Source organism: Phycodurus eques, chromosome 3, assembly GCF_024500275.1.
Source record: "Phycodurus eques isolate BA_2022a chromosome 3, UOR_Pequ_1.1, whole genome shotgun sequence".
Lineage (NCBI taxonomy): Eukaryota > Metazoa > Chordata > Actinopteri > Syngnathiformes > Syngnathidae > Phycodurus > Phycodurus eques.
The window spans coordinates 30,794,948-30,817,394 of NC_084527.1; the positions used below are offsets into that span (position 1 = coordinate 30,794,948).

Consider the following 22,447-nt stretch of genomic DNA (forward strand, 5'->3'; position numbering starts at 1 on the left):
TGGTTAGATTGGAGGCTCTCACTGATTTTGTATGTTCAGCCAGTGAATTTGTTTCTCGCATGCATTGCTCGAAACTATTTGGTGTCGGCAAACTGGCGGAAACCTGCAGGTTTCTGCCAGTCTGCAGACCACAAATAGTTATTAGGAATACACTACTAATCTCTGTTATTGCCCTCAGGCAAAATTGTACTTTTTTGATACTTGAGTTGATGTTTTACTGCATGTGTCTGAAATCCTTTCAAAAGATACCTTTGCTCACAAACCAAAACATTTTCAAACTAGGTAATGTTTCCCACTGAAATGAATGAAAATTGCAATTAATCCGTTCCAGCCGCAGAACGTTATATTTACCTTATTTTGATCGATGCGTGGTTAAACGTACATCTTGTGCAACATACAGTCGAAATAGGTGAAAACACAATTTATGATTATGAAATAACAGTGGGTTCGCTAGCAAATCACTGTGGAGTGTCTTAGCCTTTTCAGGTACAGTAATGTTTATGTTCACAGTGGTTACTGCTAGCCCTAAATGGCCACCACCTCCCACAATGCAACTTGCATTGTGGGATGTGGCGCCCATTTTAGGCAAAAAACAAAAAGCCAATGATGTTCATGCAGCATGATAAAAAGCACATAGTTCTGAGCCTTCCGCAGCCATGCCAAGACTGTTTGTAAACCGAAAAATAGCAGGTTACCCAAGGCCATTTTTCTTTTAAGAATTGTTCATAAACCGAATTCTTCATAATCCGGGTCATTTATAAACCAAGGTTCCCCTGGAGTAAAGTCTCTTTCTGAAAATGTGTCTGTGAGTGAGCCAATACATTAGCTTCACTTTTCCATATTGTAACAGTGGTGCTAATTTGCAATAATAAGAATAAAAACCAGAGGCACTTTCTCGCGAGTCGGACGACACGGAAGCACGATGATGTCAAAGCCAAGAGGTACTCATAGTAATGAAATCCATATTTGCCATTGGTCTAGCAATATGTGGGGCGGAATGGGGGCTGGCTCACTTCCATGAAACTTGGAATCTCCTTCTCAAACTGGCAAATTTCAGCAAGACAAAAAAACAGGGTGTGTCTAGAAGACTGTAAATCTTGATGTAAAAAAGAAACAAAAACAAAAATATTTCTGAGGTCATGAGGTGCAAGGTGGTCTGGTCTGTATAATTTCGAGTAATTTTGGGTCAATTCTAATTCAAAAAGTTAAATATGAATGCAAAGTATATTTTTGTTTATTTTTGTAATGGGGATGTTGAAAATTGAAGCCAGTACTTGTGATTCTCATTACTTGTAGCATCCTAGATAAATTATCAACAAAAGAAATCTAAACATTACAAAAAATAAAAAATAAAAATTGAAATACAAAAATAAATGTCTGTTATTTCTTTGTTGTTCATGCCAAATGTGTAACTAGGAGATAATTCAAGTGTATGATGTGTAAGCTTTTATTCATGTGCTGCAAGGTCACAAAATGCTGTCCTTTCATCCAATTTACATAACATATTCCTTTTATTTTGCTTCACCACAATATTAACTCATATTTGCATTGTCACTGTCCAATGATTTTTTTCTTTTTCTTTTTTTTATTGAGCTGCAAAAAAGAACAAACATACTTTTTGGATTTCAGATAAGTAAAAATAACTATTTGGTTCTCGGTCTATCCATCCATCCATGTTCTTCCGCTAATCTGGGGTCAGTTCAAAGGGTCAGCAGCTGCTTGAGCAGGGAAGGCCAAACGTTCGGCGGGTTCGGTGCGAACTCCTGCCGGTGGGACTTGCTCGGAACACCCCACCGAGGGAGGCGTCCGGAAGACATGCCAAGCTGATGCTTGAGCCACCTCATGTGGCTCCTCTCGATCACACCATTTGCAAACTCAGCTACTTGCACATTTTTCTGTGCAACTTCAGTGAAAAACTTACCTACAGTATTTGCAACTCAAACGCCCTAATGTAGCTTGCTTTGGCCACCAGCTAATAGCTGGCTGGCTTGATGGCGAACAACAGCGTGATGGAAAATTCCAGTAGTGGTCAGACAGGCAAGCAACGCTCCTTGTGGGGTTGATGATGGAGAATGCTGGGTGGGAAACTTTTTAAAACGATGCAGACAAAGTTCTGGTTTGCAATTGGCTGTGGTGGAAGTTACTGATCACCTGGTAAATGCTCGAGGTAAGGTACATTAAGTGCCGAACTAAAGATGAAGTGTTGTTTGTGATATACGGTATGTATTTAAAAATGAGAGCATTTCTGTGTCACTGAGGCAAAATGTCATACAATGGCAAATAGAAAAGTAGACATTTTTCTGGTGTGAAAGTGTGAAGCCACGACAGTGTCCTTGCACTTCCGTTGTATTTTTATTTTTTATTTTTTTAATCTCATCATCTGTAAGCCATTTATTTTTAGGGGTAATGTAAGTTAAGCTTGAAACGATATGAACGTGTTTTGGGGTCATAGTTTGGGGTATATATAGGGTTTACTTTAAATGAATAATATAGGCAATGATAAACAGTTGTTTGGGCGGGCGACCATTACTGGCAAGTTTTCACCATTCACATCAGAGCTTGGTGTCGAACCCCCGTGAATCGTGAAGGTTCACTGTATAGTATTAAGTGAAGGAATATTAATAACCCTCCACAACCATTGTCATCTGCTTGGTTTGAATGCAATTAGTTATGGTTATATTCCATCGAGCTGCAGCCGAATTTGATAAACCACTCTTGCTACAAGTTAAAAGCACTTTGTGCTATCAGAAGTATCAATAATCAAAGTGGACCATGGGAATGACGGAATGGAATCAAAATGTAGTCTTTTACAGAGTGAATATATGTTGAATTTTGGACAGTACTCTTCATATGATTCGATGACCAATTACTGTACTGGAGAGGAGAAATACAGTCTCTGGTTTATAATAGCAACTTTCAATGGACCCAGGGACTCTTCGACTAATCTCTTCGGGCTATATTCTCCCGTATGCCTGAATCACAAAAGGCGCGCACCTCCGCGCTTTTCCCACTGCCTCCATTGTGCATTGTTGTAGCAATGTTGCCACCTGCTGGTGACATTGGCAAGTTACAGCATTGGTGTGAATGGCACATTCCACGACGGCGCCCTCTAGTGGTAGATTTGAGCCAGTGCCAAAGATAGTGTTCATCAGCTGGTCTGAGGACACGTGAATGGTGTCCTGGAAGGAGGAGTCATTTGGAACCTTTGTTTGACTCGTGTGGATCAACAGTGAAATCAAGACAACACCTGAACCAGAAGCACACACAAAGCAACTGTGTGGCATCTCAGCCATCTTGGTCCTAAAATACAGCAAATAAAGTTATCGTCTGTAATTTAATCTGTCACCTCTTTGCTGCTAAACATAATGTGATATGTCAAGGTAACTGCAGTTTGTAGTTAATTAATACGTGTGTTGTTCGTACTACCACAGTTAGTGTTAACATGCGTGTTATGAATAGTTGAAGAAATCATAATAGCATTGTAAGAGTCTGTCCCAACAGACTGCTGATATCATATATCTCTAGAACCATAGTGTACACAGCAGCTACCTGCAGTTATTCAGACAATCAATCTGACTGATAAACTGCATTTGGGTTTACGTTATCTCGCAAAAGCACGCAAGTATCTAAATACAATTGGTTTGTATTGTAGGTATTTGGGAGAAGTAATGTAAGAAATAAAAGAGCATATGTATGTATAATATAATTGCTCCACCAAAACAGCAAAACATCTTTCTGTCTGGTCTGCCTTCTGTCCCCTGCTGTGAATTCTCTGTCGTAATGTCAGAGTTAAGCTGGCAGGCAGACACAATCTAAAAGGCTCAATGGAATGCACTGTTTTACTATTAGATTTACTCTTCAAATTTTACTTGGGGAAGTTTGCTTTGATCCCTTGTGGCTCAGTCCAAATCCCTTTCATTACTTGAGCATTTGAGTGGGCATCCTTCAGGCCAAGTTTTGAAGTGTTTTGACGGAGGCGATGAAGGGTTAACGGGGGATGTTTTTAAAAGTCGTGGGGGCCTCTTGGGGGCACTGCTGGGGCTTGCTGTCTCTCCGGCTTATTAACCCTTCATCAAGATTATACTGAACAGGAGGCCAGGGCACAGGACAACAGATTGAGCTCTGACAATCTCTTTAAACATACAGAGAGAGAGAAACTATGACTGGAGAAGAGCGCAGATGCTTGCCTGAAGTACAGCCGGGCTCAGGTGGAGCTTTAGCTGTACATGTCCCTCCTGTATTGTAAACATGAACAACAGCAATGTATGTTGCTCACTTTGTTCAAGACATCAGTGGAGCACCTTATTCAGCAGAGACAGAAAAAAGCGGAAACCCTCATGTAGACAGACACAGACACACGGTCAGTAGAAAGGTCCTAGTTAGCTTCTTCTAAATCACTTTATTGCGCTAATCAGGTATTAGAGACAGCCAGGGCAATTAGTAAAGTCAAAAAGAGATTTGTTTCGGAGAGCCACAACAAGGCAACGTCATTTTGAATGAGAAACCCCATGGATCACGTATCTTGTGCTGCTTCTCTTTAAGATGCTTGAACAGGCCAGAATCCTCTTACCGGGACTGCGACTATCCACACTAATTCCCCCATGGAGGAGGTGAACTGCAGTACTGTAAGTCATGGCATTCTCTTATCATGGCTTCAGCTGCCAAGTTACTGCTTTAGCAGAGATTTGCACAGGATGTCTCAGTTTCGTTTCGGGCTGTTGATTTTTAGCTTTCGTTTGGACTGATGTGCTGGAGTTAACATTTTCGTGACTGACATTTTTTCAGCCTTGTCCTGCTTCTCTTTGTCGACCCTGTTTTCTCTCTATGATCCATCATGTTGTACACACCTGACCTGTGCCTGTGTTGTCTTTTCTGAGTTGATGTTTGTCGATCATCCCCGTTTTCATTTCTTGCCCGTCTGATAGGATTGTTCTTGACTATTTGCTCTGTGTTATTGAGTTTCTGGCTACCTCTACCTTGCCTGTGTTAAAAAACACTTGATTGCCACATATACCGTAATTTCTCGTCTATAATGCACAATTTCCTCCTCCCCCCCCAAAAAAATTGTCAAAAGTCAATAGTGCGCATTATACATAGCTACAGGGGAAAATGGAAAAAACTTTCACATTTTATAAATGTATGCCGCCATTTAGTGGTTATGAAAAAGCTGTACACTTTCATTCCAAAATGCCCTCGCCACCCAGAGGTTATGAGAAAGGTGTACACTTTCATTCTAATATGACAAGGGTACGTATGACTGCATATATGTACCGTTGTGCTCATAAGTTTACATACCCTGGCAGAATTTGTGAAATATATATATATTTTTAAATATGACTGACTAAACAACTTATTCTTTTCCTTTCGGCTTGTTTGTCCCTTTAGGGGTCGCCACAGCGCGTCATCCTTTTCCATGTAAGCCTATCTCCTCCAGCCTCCTCTCTGACCTCATGTCTTCCCTCACGAACTCCATCAACCTTCTCTTTGGTCTTCCTCTAGCTCTCTTGCCCGGCAGCTCCATCCTCATCATCCTTCTACCAAGATACTCACTATTTCTCCTCTGGAAGTGTCCAAACCATCGAAGTCTGCTCTCTCTAACTTTGTCTCCAAAACATCGAACCTTAGGTGTCCCTCTAATGAGCTCATTTCTAATTTTATCCAACCTTGTCACTCCGAGAGCGAACCTCAACATCTTCATTTCCGCCACCTCCAGCTCTGCACACCTCACCACTGTTCTGCTCCCCTCATACATGTCCTGTACTATTCTCACATGCATCTCTGCCACTCCAGACTTCCGCATGCAGTACCAAAGTTCCTCTCTGGGTACTCTGTCACTCTGTCTCTAGATCTACAAAGACGCAATGTAGCTCCTTCTGACCTTCTCTGTACTTCTCCTTCACAGTGGCTCTTCAGTGCCACTGTCTCTAATCCGTACATCATGGCTGGCCTCACTACTGTTTTATAAACTTTGCCCTTCATCCTAGAAGAGACTTTTCTGTCACATAACACACCTGACACCTTCCCCCACCCGTTCCAACCTGCATGGACCAGTTTCTTCACTTCCTGACCACAGTCACCATTGCTCTGGACGGTTGACCCCAAGTATTTAAAGTCCTCCACCCTTGCTATCGCTTCTCCCTGTAGCCTCACTCTTTCCCCACCACCCCTCTCATTCATGCACATATATTCTGTCTTACTTCGGCTAATCTTCATTCCTCTGCTTTCCGGTGCATGCCTCCATCTTTCTAACTGTTACTCCACCTGCTCCTTGCTTTCACTGCAGATCACAATGTCATCTGCAAACATCATGGTCTACGGGGATTCCAGTCAAACCTCATCTGTCAGCCTATCCAACACCACTGCAAACAGGAAGGGGCTCCCTGTCCCACCTCCACCTTAAATTCATCTGTCACACCGACAGCACACCTCACCACTGTTCTGCTGGCCTCGTACATGTCCTGTATTATTTTAACATACTTCTCTGCCACTCCAGACTTCCGCATGCAGTACCACAGTTCCTCTCTGGGTACTCTGTCATTGGCTTTCTCTAGATCTACAAAGACACAATGTAGCGCCTTCTGACCTTCTCTGAACTTTTCCATCAACATCCTCAAGGGAAATAATGCATCGGTGGTACTCTTTCTAGGCATGAAACCATACCGTTGCTCGCAATTACTCACTTGTGTCCTGAGTCTAGCCTCCACTACTCTTTCCCATAACTTCATTGTGTGGCTCATAAACTTTATTCATCTATAGTTCCCACAGCTCTGCACATCACCCTTGTTCTTCAAAATGGCAGCACACTCTTCCTCCATTCCTCAGGCATCTTCTCACGTGCCAGAATTCTGTTGAACAAGCTGGTCAAAAACTCCACAGCCACCTCTCCTAGATGCTTCCATACCTTCACAGGAATGTCATCAGGACCCACTGCCTTTTCATTTTCCATCCTCTTTAATGCCTTTCTAACTTCCCCCTTACTAATCATTGCCACTTCCTGGCCCACCACACTTGCCTCTTCTACTCTCCCCTTTCTCTCATTTTCCTCATTTATCAACTCCTCAAACTATTATTTCCATCTATCTAGAACACTACTGGCACCAGTCAACATATCTCCATCTCTATCCTTAATCACTCTAACCTGCTGCAGATCCTTCCCATCTCTATCCCTCTGTCTGGCCAACCTGTATAGATCATTTTCTCCTTCTTTAGTGTCCAACCTGGGCATACATATGCCTCTTGCTTGCCTTTGCCACCTCTACCTTTGCCCTATGTCACATCTCAATGTATTCCTTTCGCCTCTCCTCAGTCCTCTCGGTGTCCCTCTTCCCAAGTCTCCTTCTCTCCTTTCCTGCCAGAAGATACACCAAGTACTCTCCTGCCTGCCTCTCTGACCACCTTGACTGTAGTGCTCCAGTCTACTGGAAGCTCCTACTGTCCACCAAGAGCCTGTCTCACCTCTTCCCGAAAAGATGCACAACACTCGTCCTGTCTCAGCTTCCACCACTTCCTTTGTCTTCATAATCTTCCTGCCCACCACCAGAGTCATCTTACACACCACCATCCTATGCTGTCTAGCCACACTCTCCCCTACCACTACCTTACAGTCGGTAACCTCCTTCAGATTACATCATCTTCACAAGATGTAATCCACCTGCGTGCTTCTACCGCCGCTCTTTTAGGTCACCCTATGGTCCTGCCTCTTCTGGAAAAAAATATTCACTACAGCCATTTGCATCCTTTTTTCAAAGTCTACCACCATCTGTCCCTCCAAGTTCCTTTCCTGGATGCGGTACTTACCCATCACTTCTTCATCACCCTTATTTCCTTCACCAACATTTCCATTACAATCTGCACCAATCATGACTCTCTCTCTGTCTGGGATGCTCAGAACTACTTCATCTAGCTCCTTCCAGAATCTCTCTTTCACCTCTAGGTCACATCCTACCTGTGGGGCATAGCCACTAATCATATTATACATAACACCCTCAATTTCAAGTTTGAGCCTCATCACTCGATCTGATACACTTTTCACCTCCAAGACATTCTTAGCCACCTCTTCTTTTAAAATAACCCCGACTCCATTTCTCTTCCCATCTACACCATGGTAAAATAATTTAAACCCTTCCCCTAAACTTTTAGCCTTACTGCCTTTCCACCCGGTCTCCTGGACACACAATATATCAACCTTTCTCCTAATCATCATGTCAACCAACTCCCGAGATTTTCCTGTCATAGTCCCAACATCCAAAGTCCCCACATTCAGTTCTAGGCTCTGTGCTTCCCTCTTCTCTTTCTGCCGAAGAACCCGCTTTCCACCTCTTCTTCTTTGACTTCGACCCACAGTAGCTGAATTTCCACCGGCGCCCTGCAGGTTGACGGCACTGGTGGCGGACGTTGTTAACCCGAGCCACGACCGATCTGGTATGGAATTCCTTAGATTAATGTTCATATTTGTTGGGCATAGTTTTAAGCCGGATGCCCTTCCTGACGCAACCCTCTGCATTTATCCGGGCTCAGTACCGGTCTACAGTTTGCACTGGCTTGTGCCCCCCATAGGGCCGCAATTAAATACTTTGGCAGCGGTGACTGAACAACAACCATCATTAACTTCTTTATGGTTATGTTTTGTTTAATGATAATGCTTTACTAAAATGCTTGACCGTTTAATTTGAATCTCATTAAAATAAAATTAAATGTGGTTTGCCTGGTTCCTTCATGTTTTCTTGAAACAATTGTACCCATATTACAAATTCTGCCTGGGTAATCAAACATATTGTTGAGCACAACTGTATGTTTTCTAATTTAATCAATAAAAATAGGGCTGTGAATTTCAAAATAAGAGCAAGTAAATAAAAAAAAGTATTACGTGTTTAAATAAAGTGCTTAACTTCAGAATTCCATCCATCCATCCAGTTTCTGAGCCGCTTCTCCTCACTTGGGTCGCGGGCGTGCTGGAGCCTATCCCAGCTATCATCGGGCAGGAGGCGGGGTACACCCTGAACTGGTTGCCCGCCAATCGCATGGCACATACAAACAAACAACCATTCACACTCACATTCACACCTACGGGCAATTTAGAGCCATCAATTAACCTACCGTGCATGTTTTTGGGATGTGGGAGGAAACCGGAGTGCCATGAGAAAACCCACGCAGGCACGGGGAGAACATGCAAACTCCACACAGGCAGGGCCGGGGATTTAAGATGCTCTCACCAGTCGCCCACTGTGCCGCAACTTCAGAATTATTCTTGAAAAAAACTAACCAAATACAAATGCATTATACATAGGCAGAAGGGGTTTCCAGAATTTTTAAGGCAACTTTGGGGTTGCGTATTATACATGGGTGCGCATTATACACGAGAAATTATGGTAGTAGTGTGACCCAGGGAGATGGTTTGCTTGGCTATATGCCCTGTATAGGCAACACTGCAGTAAAAAATAATGGCATATTGTATGATCATGTAAATCCTCAAGTAGTTTACACTAATATTTTCTGCAACAAACATTAAAAATTCCATTACATGTCATTCGGAATAGGCAAGCTTTCATGGTTTACATAAAACATTAGTTATTCGTGAGCAAAATGCAATTGTTTGGAACAGATTATCATAAAACTATTCAGTAAAGTATTTCTTATTAAATGCAGCTTACAAAATATAGGGGTCATGTTGCATGTATGCAGTGATTGCGAAAATATACTGTGATATAAAATTTTCAGCCTTCACTGGCAACGTCTTTTTACTACTGTAATGCTGGGTGTAATCATGACATATTGTTACAGTTGCATGCATCTAATCCACAAAATCTGTGATGGGTAGTTGAACAAATGTAACTGATGTGCACACAAAGTGTTTAGGATTTGGGCATTGTCTGAAGCATCTGCATATTTAAAGATTTCTTCTCAGTGCCCCACACAAACCTCAACATATCCTGTTTAATCTTTCTTAAGAACTCTCAAATGCATCTCTCTGTTCAAAGTTACAATCAATACAGTTTCAGCATTTCAGATACTAAATTTGAACTAATATATGTTCCAAGATTATTCAGGTCATGGTCAATATTTTCAAGTCAGCATTTGCAACTTCCAGCCAAACATCAATCCATCTTTGTAGCTGCTTATCCTGTTCAGGGTCACAGGGAGTATTATTATTATTATAATTATCATTATTACTATTATTATTATTATATTGTTATTGCTATGTTTACTTAGAATGTGTTCACCATTTGAGCACTGGAAGCATTCTATGCTGGTATTTTAATTTTTTTTTTCAAGGAGGTTGAGTGGGGAAGTTTAGGGGTCACAAGGCAATTGGAGCTCTTTTGAAAAGTCATTGTTGCTGAAGGGCCAGACAGGAATGAATGTGAAGATGTGTAAGGGAGGGAAGAGTGTGTGTGCGTGTGTTTGTGTGAATGTGGGGGAGAGATTAGTAAAAGAAAGGAAATGTTGGGATGGAGCACCCAACAACAACTCTCTTTTCAAAATACTTAAAAAAGGAAAGTCATGAATCAAAAGTATAAGTTAGGGAGTGCTGGCTAGGATGTTTCCTGAAGACTAGACAGATTTGGTAGTCATCCCGTGCTTAAAATCACTGTTATTTTCTAAAACCCATAAAACACATTAGCCTAATAATAAACGTTAAATTCAGCCATGTTAAAATCATTTTCATCATATGTTCATAGATACAGTAGTCAGAATAATCAACTTCACTAAAAGTTGGGACTGCCAACAGGCACAATTCAGTGGGCAATAACAGACTGCCATAAAACCCAATTACCATTCAATGGATGGATTAGCGTTGGCTGCCCATTAGCAGCCAGTTGCTATACTTCACACAACTTGTAAAAGACCTCCAATGAAGTGCACTGCATGACTGGACACTGAAAAAGCTGTTATTTGGTACCGTATATTGCAGTGTTTCTCAACCTTTTTGGAGCCAAGGTGCACATTTTACATTAGAAAACTTCACAGAACATCACCATCACCAACATCACCAAAAAACAAAAAAAACCAAAAAAAAACCAAAAAAGGGCGTTTAATGGTTCTGCCTGTCACTATACATCACTATACACTATAATCTTTCACCAACTAAAACACGAGATTGGGGGCATCCGCGGGGTGGCCGCACCCGTTGGCGGGGTGGCCACACCCGCCGGTGGAGTTGGCCGATTTTCTGTCTGGGGTGCCCACGGCCACCCCTGGCCACCATGTAGGCCAGGGGTGGCCGTGGGCACTTTTGCACATATCCCTTGAGGCCCAACATGAATTAACATCCTTCCATCCAGCCATTTTCTGAGCCGCTTCTCCTCACGAGGGTCGCGGGCGTGCTGGAGCCTATCCCAGCTAACATCGGGCAGGAGGCGGGGTCCCTGAACTGGTTGCCAGCCAATCGCAGGGCACATACAAACAGACAAACAATTTGCATTCACATTCACATTCACACCTACGGGCAATTTAGAGTCTCCAATTCATGCATGTTTTTGCGATGTGGGAGGAAACCGGAGTGCCCAGAGAAAACCCACGCAGACACGGGGAGAACATGTAAACTCCACACAGGCGGGGCTGGGGCTTGAACCCCGGTCCTCAGAACTGTGAGGCTGACGCTGTAACCAGTCATCCACCGTGCCGCCATGAATTAACATTACGGGTCCATGTCTGTGTAGATTCTCAGTCATCCAGGTCATGGTAATCTACAAAATTCAATCAAGACAACTGGACTGTTCTTGTTTGTTCAAGACGCTTCACGTTTAATCTAAAAGGCTTCTTCACTCCTAAAATTTTAAGTGTGGGGCGTCTACCTATTTATGGTTTATGGGTCCATGTACGTTGTTAACATATCATTTGATACATATCGCATTATAAAATATTCCAAGTTCAGATTGTTCAGAGTGAACCAAGCCAAATTCTTGATAATTCTTTCTCAAATGCGGTATTACTGATTTACAAGTATAGCAGGCCCGTCCGCTAGAATTGTTGCTAGCTATTATTGTTGCCCGTGAATATCTTATTGTTTAATTATTTTATTTTTTTTGTCCTGTTTGGCTGTTAGGTCAAGCAGAATGGAGGATCTGTATCTCTTTTATGCCGGAACAGTTTTACTGTGTCACAGTGGAATTTTTAAGCTTCTGCTGTGGTTTCTTCGTATTATAATTGATGTATATTGAGAATCAGAATCGATCAGTCGAACAGAACAAAGTTTCGAGAGGGGAGAGAGAAACCAAGACAAAAGACAAAGCACTAATTGTAAACAGGATGAGAATATATATATGCAACGAAATGGAATCTGCAAGATTTAATAATTTTGTTTAATTTACTAATCTTACATAAAATGGCGACACTAATCTCTGAAAGTTTGAAGAGCGATTAAACATTGTATATATAGATTGCAAGGGATTTAAATATTTCACTCTCGATGGTGCAGAATATATAAACTCAAGTAGTAGTAGGATTTTCACTTTGAATGGATGCACCCATGAATACCCATAATCTGCAATCCTTTCAATTACTTCACAAGGACATCGAGGACCATCTTTCACCCACAGCAAATGACCCCATTTGCGCCAGGCTCCAATGTTTTTTGAGACTTCTAGTTACTGTACAAAGTCAGAAAGTTACTCTTTCAAAAGTCAACTTTTAGTCAGGCTTTAGAAAAAAAGGACCATCCATCCATTGTCGCCAGCAACAAATCAGTTTGAGTCATAGTATGGGATTGCGTCAGTTCTCTTGGCAAAAAGAACTTGCTCTTTTGTGAAGCGCGATTAATGCCCAAAAGCACACCTCGAAGAATGGGACACTAATTCATGTGAACGTCATCACGCTTGTACTATTGGTCAGTCCGTAAATGTCTATTTAGTGTAAAACAAATGTCAAGGTGGCAACTATTTCAACCAAAGAAAGGTGCTCCTTCCTGTGAAAAGTGACACAAAGGAAAGAGTTCAAAGAAAAAATAATGAAAACTCAAAAACTGCAGTAAATTAAATAGAGTTCTGAAAATCAGCACTCTTAACAGGACATTAACCACAGGGTGCTAGAATAAACCCTTGATAGACATACAGTATACTTTATTGGTGTTATTTATTAAATTCATGAAATAAAGCTACTGAATGAAAAAATACATAAACTACAAAAATCAGGGCCTAAAATTTTAAAACCTGTGGCGCGCTTGCTTTTAGTGCCTCAAAAATCAGAAAAAAGTAATCCACAGATATCAAATTTATTTCCATGCATTTGTACATATATTGCATGACTGCGATAAAACCAACGTGATTTTTTCTTTTTTTTCTTTTTTACATTCGGAAAAAAGTCCTTCTGACTGCTCTGACTCTAAAGGTATACCATGTGAGAGTGACAAAAACAGCTACAAAGACCCCCAATGTTATTACATTTAAAATAATATAATGATGTGTGTTTAGCATGTTTCTGTGTCTGCATTGTCCGAATCAAGCTCCTCAGGCCTGCACTGTGGAAAGCCAACCTGGCTGAGACAACATGTCACCCGGCCTATTTCTCTATTGTGTAACAGCTTTATAGAATGCAGCAGCCTTTCTCTGAGGAATGTGGGGCTGCTGTGACCCCACTATCTAACATGTCGCTTGTTGGAGGCGCTGAAGTGGCGAAGCTTGTCTCTCCCAAACGGCTGCTTCTTTCTCAATGTTTAATTAACTTTTTTGTTGCCATGAACGCGGCAGGGTGGAGTTAATGCTGGGCTTAAGATCTGGGGTTGGGGGTAGGAGTGAACGGGTGCCACAGTTGGCTCCACCAAATAAATGCCTCCGCCCTCTTCTAAAGCAGAAGGGTGGGTGTTGATGTGGACTGTGGAGCAACGATCCATTGATCCAAGATTCACACTCTTACAGTGATAATATTGAACTGGGATCCAGGCCCTGGTCCCGTGGGAGCTGCCGCACCAGAACAAACATGTCAGTGGACATCAGTGAGCACACATCACCTCAAAAAGCTGCCAGGAGTGCATTACTGACATCCATGAGGAAAACACTTTGATTCTTAGAAAATATTATATATATTTTAAAAAGACATTTATGTTGGACATCTTTGAAACTATCCCCGTTTCCCCGAACAGGATAAGCATTTATAGAAAATGGATGGGTCGATGTTTGAAAGTCCAACGTTTGGATCGTACAACAAAAGGCTTACTTTAAACTACAATAACATTGTATGCATCCTAAATATTCACCCACCATTACAAACAAGAATCTCTATTAACATGCCCCAACCTGCAACCATAAATCAATAAATCAAAAGTATATTCAATTGTATCTGGTGTATATAGTGAGTAGTGCTGATACACACACACACACACACACACACACACACACAGAACAGAATATTCATCTGGATAAGGGAATATTAATTGAGTAATATCATTTTTAGGTATATATTGTTGTATTCTGTACATATACTGTTCCGTATTGCAAAAGGTGAAAAGTCCAATTTAATCCGAAGATGTGCAACACTTCAAAATAATAATGGAGAGGGAGTTGTTTTGATTGAACCTGAACACAGTGGGTGGAGTTCAGTCCTGAGTTCCATTTCATGTTTTCCTCCAGCCACTCTCTGCTGGGGTGATTATTCTGATTTACTCTGTCCCAGTTTGTTCCCCAGAGAGACTACTCGTGCACACATGCCATTTGCTCAAACAAACACAACACGCAACACCCAGTAGTGCCCAAAGTGGTCAGACATGGAGGAGCTGGTTCTGACTCTCAGTTCACTTTGTGCAGCATGGATGGAGCTCTGCAGCGTGCTGGATGGAGAACCTGAGGAGTGACAGCATTGCGCGACGCTGATCGGAAACTTGTGCAGCCTGCATTGCCATGGAGTTAGGAAAAGTTTGGTCCAGACATCAGAGGACACTGCTGATCACCATGATGATGTTCAAACTCGGTAAGGCTGTACCTGTGCTTCAACAAGAGTAAAATTACTTAATTTCATACTACAGCATAATTTAGTTGTAGTAATTTGAGATGATTTAGAAATAATAGCACATTGTATTTGAATAGTGCATTAGTTGTTGCAAAGATGTTGCAAAATCAGAAATCAAAATGTGTTTAAGCATCATGGAAGTCATTGATCCACTGTCTCCAGCCCCTGCAGCATCACACTACTACAATAGCATTTGAGTTGTAACTGCAAACAATTCTAGAGTTTGTACACACCTTTGAGAAAGTATGTCTCTTATCAAAGTAGTAACTTCCTCATGCGTTCTGAACTAGTTTACTAATAAAACATCTAAGTAGCAATATTTTCCCCTGGATTAGCTCCACCAGTACCATGGTGTGTGCGGGGGTTGGTGTTGAGACTTTGCTGGGCGACCCCTCCACCTTTTGAAAACCACGCTGACCCATTTTCCCCGTGACCCTCATTTGTGTGCAGCGTCTGAAGCTCATTTAAACGGTGGCGAATCGAAGGCAGGGACAGGCTGGGTGGCATTGTTAAACATCACCATGGTAACAAGCTGAGCGTCCGGCTGCACTGCTGCACATTTTTTTTTTTGTCTCAGTGCTCAATGGGGGTGGTGATGGGAATTAAGAAAACATGCCTAGTACTGGCACCCTGAGTTATGAAGGAATTAAAGACAAATAAACCCTAAAAATGTCTTTGATTATGTTAACTGTGAAAGAGTACTGTAAAAAACTAAATAAACGTGTAAACAACCGAAACAACAGAAAAAGTTTGCCGCATACGTATTAATTAAAAAACAAAAAGAAAAGAGGCATTACATTCAATAAAAGCCTAGAGGAAAGAGGCTACAAAACACAAACCTCCCTGCTTCTCTTTGGATCTCTTATGTCTGCCATCTGCAGATGACTCAGTCAAGCACAGGTGCATTAGATCTTTGCAGCATAAAACTGACGAATCCAACTTGAATGTGTTCTGAAGAAAAAAAAAAAAGACAAATACACGACACACTGTTGGATCTAAGGTACTGGTAAATGTTCATAGAAATATATGCAATGCTAAATGAGTGAACAAGTAGGAAGCAGCAATTAATGCCAGCAATTATTGCTACTTTACAAATAAAAATACTGTAGATAAAACTAAAATGTTGAAATTGAATGAAATGTACTGTATGTTGCCACATGCACATTGTTTAAACTTGACAAAAACTTTAGATAAGGCATTAGACTATTCAGCTTACACAAGGGACAAAAGCATGCATGCCACTGTCTGACTCAATGTGTAACCGTGACTGATTCAGAGGATTTGTGCATTTTTGTATAAAGCAAAGCAGCCACCTGCTGTGGAGACTTTGGAGCACAAAGCTGTACCCAGAAGACCTGCCAGTGTCTGACGGGGAATAAAATGGCTCGGAGCTCAACTTGTTGGCCGGGGGCTTCCCCCTTTTTAAGTCACAGCACCACTGTTTCCTCTGCCGCTTCAGCATGCCTCTGATTCTGCTGATGTGATTGGGTACCTGCGAGAAAATTTAGCTCCCTCTGCCATACCAATATAATTACATTGACATACAATATACAGTATAAATACACCATCCCTTGTCCGCCAAGCGCTCAGCTAAAACTGAGAACACTGTACATATACATGTGTAGCATAATATAGCTCCTTTAAGTCTAAGTATGAGAGGCAGTCAAAAAGTAATGAGCAAAATTGAATTGAACCTACTAATTTTCTTTCCCGACATCATTGTTGGATGTCTGTCAAAAGCAGAGAGCTGTGATTGAATTTCATGCTTTGGAATGGGAACCGCCACTAAACGTTTACAAAAGGTTGCAAAATGTGGATGGGGAAGCTGCTATAGGCTACAGCACAGTCAAAAAGTGGGTTTCCAGGATTAAAGGCCAAAAACAAGAGCCTGCTTTGAGTGACCATCTTCAGCAATTAATCCTGGGAATAGTGCTAGGGTCGAGTCACTGATAAAGAAGATCGCAGATTACAGTATGTCATCACCATCGTGTGTCATCACTGATGACATAACCCTAACCCCATACAACATTTTGCAACCTTTTAAAAATGTTTAGTGGCGGGTTCCCTTCCAAAGCAAGAAATTTAACCACAGCTCTCTGTGTCTGATGGCATCCAACAATGACCTCATTTCCATAATGGCTGACGGGAAGAGGAAAGGCTCGAACAAAACCTTTTTTAAGTTAACCTTAAAACAAGTATTTAAACTACAAACTGTGATTATTTCAGAAAAAAGGAATTATTCATCGGTTAAATGAAATTGGTTGCATTACTTTTGGACTGCCCCTCACAGATATAGTACCACACATATAACTACAATTCGGTAGAAACCTGTTTTCTGCCAGTCAGAAATGTCATCGTAATGACTGAAGCGACAGTTGAATAAGATGAATTTAAAGTCATTTTATTGGAATGTCATTATGAATATAATTATTTCATGATTTGGAAAGATTTCCTTCGTAACATGTTTTATAATGCATGTCATGTGTAAGTGTATTGTGCAAAAAGACATTTTCATTTTGAAGTACAGTATTTCACTATGTGACTCTTAAAAGGTTAAAGCCCAGTCTCTACTGCTAAGAATCACCATCGGTGGTGGATTCATCTGGATGAATAGAAATTAAAATCTTTAAAACATTTAAAAAAATTATCGCTGCAAAGGGGAAAACCAACTGCCTATATTTCCTTCCATTTACTGTAAGGTTAATTTCAATGACCAACTCAAAGGTCCCATGGCATCAATGTTTTTTTTTCCCCATAATTGTTTATGTCCTTTTTCTCGGGTTTGCAAGATAATTTGGATTGGAAATACCCAGCATGCCCTTTTTCAAGCTATTCTAGTTAGTCTTTTACACCTGGCAATTGAGAAGGCCATATTTCTCATTAATAAAATAATAAGCTTTGCTCTGATTAGATTGCTGTTATTGGTCATTTAAATATGGAAAAGAGCTTTACTCTGATTGGTCCTTGGCAGTAAAACGGCGTAAAACGGCAGTCTTGTGGCGGCCAAGTGTTCATAACGACGACGTGTTTGGATCCTTCTATGTGGGGTCTTACTATCATTGTGAAGCAGAATTTACCAAGCGTTGAATTGTTGGCCCGCTAACAGGGAAAGTGAACTGAAATGGGATGTGGGTGGAAATAAAAGAGTGGAGAATATTTTGAGCGGCTGGTCCTGCCTCCCATTCACTTCAACATAACCGACATGTGACACTTATCGCTGGTGCACAATTTGGCGACAATGACCGCAAGCGTCGCTATTTCATTCACAGTTGGATTATAAATCATAAATATTAAAACAAAACGTATGTACAGTGTACAGTAGGACTGTTTTTAGAATAAATTATCCTATAGATATTTTGTCAATCTTTTTTTTTTTTTGCTACTAACATACATTTTATTCTAATTTATGAGAGCTGGACTTCTATCCTTAAACTGCATATGTTGGTACTGAGTGTACGGTACAAACTCTGTACAGAATACGTGACAAAAAAAATCAGCCTTTACTAAATGGTCAGCATTTGCGATTAGCATTAGCGCGCTAGGTATAGTATTGCACCAAGTACCGAAACCAAAACAATGCATATGGTGTGTTCAATGCCAGTATCCAAAAAGCTGACAGTCAGCCAACAACTGGGAGAATTAAATGGCTTTAAACTACCGACGAGCTCCTGCCTCCAGCGGACACGTTAGCATGCATTAGCATTATCCACTGGGATGTAACCTTAAGAGTCCATAGCTCACGAGACTATGTGAGCAAAGTCAGTGCTATATGCAGTGGAAACTCGGCATTCGATGCACAGGAGAGTCAGTGTTCGCAGCAGGAGATCGATAGTATCGACAGCATGAGATGACTTAGCATGAGTGCGTGCCGCATGGAAGCCCAGCTTGGAGCGCTCCAACTCAGATACAGGCTACGCTCGTCGTCGGAGACCACTCCGGAAACCAGGGAGTTCGAGAAGAATAAAAATCCACTGGAATGCAAAAGGAAAACCACTTATTCTTCAAGTGGAGCAAAAAGGCCCACTTTTTGAGTGTCGTGGCTCCATACGCAATGAAAAGCAGCACTGCACTGAGTGGGTTCACAATGTATTGTTTACAATGGGAGAAATCATGCATCCATCCATTTTCTTCATTAGGGTTGCGGGCGTGCTGGAGCCTATCCCAGCTATCTTTGGGCGAGAGGCGGTGTACACCCTGAACTGGTCGCCAGCCAATCACAGAGTACATATAAACAAACAACCATTCACACTCACGTTCACACCTACAGGCAATTTGGAGTCTTCAATTAACCTAACACGCATGTTTTTAGGATGATACCACACAGGCACGGGTAGAACATGCAAACTCCACACAGTCCAGGCCGGATTTGAACCCTGGTCCTCAGAACTGTGAGGCAGATGTGCTAACCAGTTTTCCACTGTGCAGCCCTCCATTATTAATAGTAAAAAAAAAAATGCTTTTAATCAGCACTGGCTATAATGAAGTTGTGTCTTAAAAATCACAATCAGTTTATCAGTGGTCCCACACCGCGTCTATCTGCAATGTATGTCCGTGTGAAACATTGGTTCAGGGGCAAAAACATGGTGCCGGGCGGAACTATTTTATTAATTGTATTTTTTATTTTTTATTTTTTTGGGGGGGGGGGGTCTTGGCGGAGCTTCAAGGCAGAAATTCTGCATCTTCCTATGATTGAAGTCGACTTAGCCGAGTCATTCGATTTCTTTTTTACCCAGCCCTACTTTATAGACGGTATTTGTATGGCTTGGCAGTAGCTGAGACTCGCTTAAAACCCAGAAATGCCGTGTTGCTGTTTAGCTGAGTTGAGAGAGTGGGTACGAACCACGAAATGGGCAGGTACGTGAATAATTACGAAATATATACACTAACAAACGGTCTGATCCAGTCTTTTTTTAAAGCCCCGTGCTGTTTATTGCCCTTTGCACCTAATGGACAAACCACATAGTTATCAACTTAAAGCAGGTCACAGTCGTATTTTGGCCTATGTTAATAATAAAGCAGTAGAAAAAAACTGATTTTGATGGCATGGGACCTTTAAGTCAACATTGGAGTGATCTGCAAATACCGCAGAATTGAAGAAAATTGAAGAATCAGTTTTATTCTACACAGCAGTGGGAGGTGATCCGCGGTTCACGTGACGCTCTAGAAAAGACACATTGTAGTCTGGACAGTGTCAGGGGCCGACAACTTCTACCTGCTAGCAGTGACCAGCTCTGCTCAACGTTATCTCTGTGCTGATATAGTCACGGTACCATTCAGTGCCAAGGATCAAGCTTGTCTCACCATAACCATGATCTACAGCGTGCTCTGTGATTCTGGGGGTTGGGCTATGTTAGGAGGTGCTGTTATCATCTCCTTGGAATGTGTGAGGGGTTGATGGGGTCTGGATGGAGGGGTGTAGAGTGAGGAGATCCTTGCAGCCGCTGTCAGCTACTCTCTCTATGAAGATCAATGACATTACAAGTTGAACAGTTTAAAGTATATGTTACTCCTCAGGATTTCCTTTGTACAGGTGTACAGGGTGATCTTTAGCATGATTTAAAGATGTGTATCTCCCAGCAGTAAAATGGTAGCTCAGAAGGATGTGAAGAGATGATGCAAGGCGAAGGAAATGACACATCTTTAAAGCTTCCATCTGAGATAAGGGGAAGAAACATAAACACCTTCACCACTAGATAATTAACACACAAAGTGCCATTCAGTTCACTTGTGAATTATTTCAGTCCCACACATTCCTTTACAGCACTCAAATTAAAACAGAAATCTTAGTAGTTGTATGACTTGAGATGTATCCCGCAAGTGCAGTGGAGAATCTGATGTGAGGAGTTACGGTAGATAAAGAAATGATAGAGGCGGATTATGAGTAGAGGCGGTGGGAAATTAAGAAACTATGTTTTTCGGAAGATATGAACTCATTGTTTTTTGGGGTTTTTTTGGGGATGGAAGGCTTGTAGCTGCTGTTTGGTGAGTTGCGCAATTAAGCACTTTCCATAGTAATTGTAAAAGTAATTATCTAAGCACGAATGAGAAATTAAACATCTTGTTGGTAGGAAACAGGGGATGTGTCAAAGTGGTGTAGTCTGTAGCCTAGTTTATATACTTCTATTCCCTTTATCAATTTTCCACACTGCTTGTCCCTACCAGGGTCACGGTGAGCTGGAGCCTATCCCAGCTGACATTGGGCGAGAGGCTGGGTACACTCTGCCTAGACTGGTTACAAGTCATTGCACGCACATACTAACTGTACACAAACAACCATTGACAGTCAGATTCACACCTATGGAAAATTTAGTCTTCAATTAACGTAATATGCGCGTTTTTAAAATGTGGGAGGAAGCTTTAGCAATCCCGCGCACACGCCACACAAGAGGGGCTGAGCCGAGATTCCAACCAGGGACATTTTGACTGTAGGGCGGAGCAGAGTTTTAATCATTTAAAAAAAGCAGGCTTTGCAACTTGTGAAATAATAACAAATCACATAATCTCCCTTTTCAAAATGAAAATCTGATAAGCGACTAGACAGCAACCCCTGCCATGACCTGTTTAACCCTTACATACTGTCCAGGTTAAATTTGACCCGTTTTGACATGTAACAGCAAGACAAATAACCCAAATGTAATTTTTCACCCCGAAATATGGTGACTTTTCCTAAAGGGAGCAAAAATACACAAATGATAAAAAACTGAAGCTTCTCCAGGTCAGATTTGACCCGTGTCCACTAAAATTGATTTGAGATATACCAGTGTGTGTCAATTAAAGGAAAATTGTAGTAATGGTGGGAATCTAGAGAGTGTGAAACTGTACATACCATAAATGTATGTACTGTATTTTAAATGGAAAAGTGATAAGAATATTCACAAGGGATTTTGAAACAGTCCAACGATCTATCTCTGTTTCCACCACATTTGCACAGGTTCCTGCAGAAACATGTACTTGTTGGTTGTTGAAGAGTCATGGGGGAATCTTGAAACAGTGGAATAGGTAGAATGATCATACAAAAAAAAAACAACAACATAAGGAAAGGAATTCATACAGGGGTCAGAGAGTGCCTTGACACAGGGTGAAGATCAGCACCTGCAAAAACAAATACCTGCAATAGCGGGGTTTACATGGAGACTTTTTGTCATTTCGATTAAAATCATTCGGATTGAGGATCTCTGGTCAACTATGTACATGTGACGTGATCTATTCCGATTGGGTGTATCCAGGTGCACTACATTTAATCGGAACAGCCGCGTGACATGGGCATTTCAATGTCTTGTCATTTATCCAGATGGAGATCCGTCATCTATTCAGCACAGTAGTTGGGATTATTTTTATACGTTTATAAAAAAAAAATAAAATTACGCTTAATAAAAACAACTTATAAGTAGTTAAAAACAAGATCTCCGTTACATACGAGCTCTGTTGGGAGCCACCATATTTACGCCGTGCATTTACATCGAGACGTAGCACGCACAGACAGAGCATTTCCCTCTATTCCGAATGA

General features: G+C 41.4%; 1 protein-coding gene across 3 annotated transcripts in view; it reads left to right on the forward strand.

The window, feature by feature from the left end:
- Positions 1 to 4,288: 4,288 nt before the first annotated feature.
- The window catches only part of LOC133400434 (protein crumbs homolog 1-like), a 46,375-nt gene continuing 28,216 nt past the window's right edge, over positions 4,289 to 22,447 (forward strand). The window contains exons 1-3 of one of the 3 annotated variants that reach the window (XM_061673100.1): positions 4,289 to 4,360; positions 4,543 to 4,625; positions 14,739 to 14,901. In XM_061673100.1, coding sequence (XP_061529084.1) covers positions 14,832 to 14,901 — 70 coding nt within the window. In that variant the 5' untranslated portion in view covers positions 4,289 to 4,360; positions 4,543 to 4,625; positions 14,739 to 14,831. Of the gene's footprint in view, positions 4,361 to 4,516; positions 4,626 to 14,625; positions 14,902 to 22,447 lie in introns of those variants that run through there. The other 2 variants (XM_061673101.1, XM_061673099.1) reach the window with 2 other exon arrangements.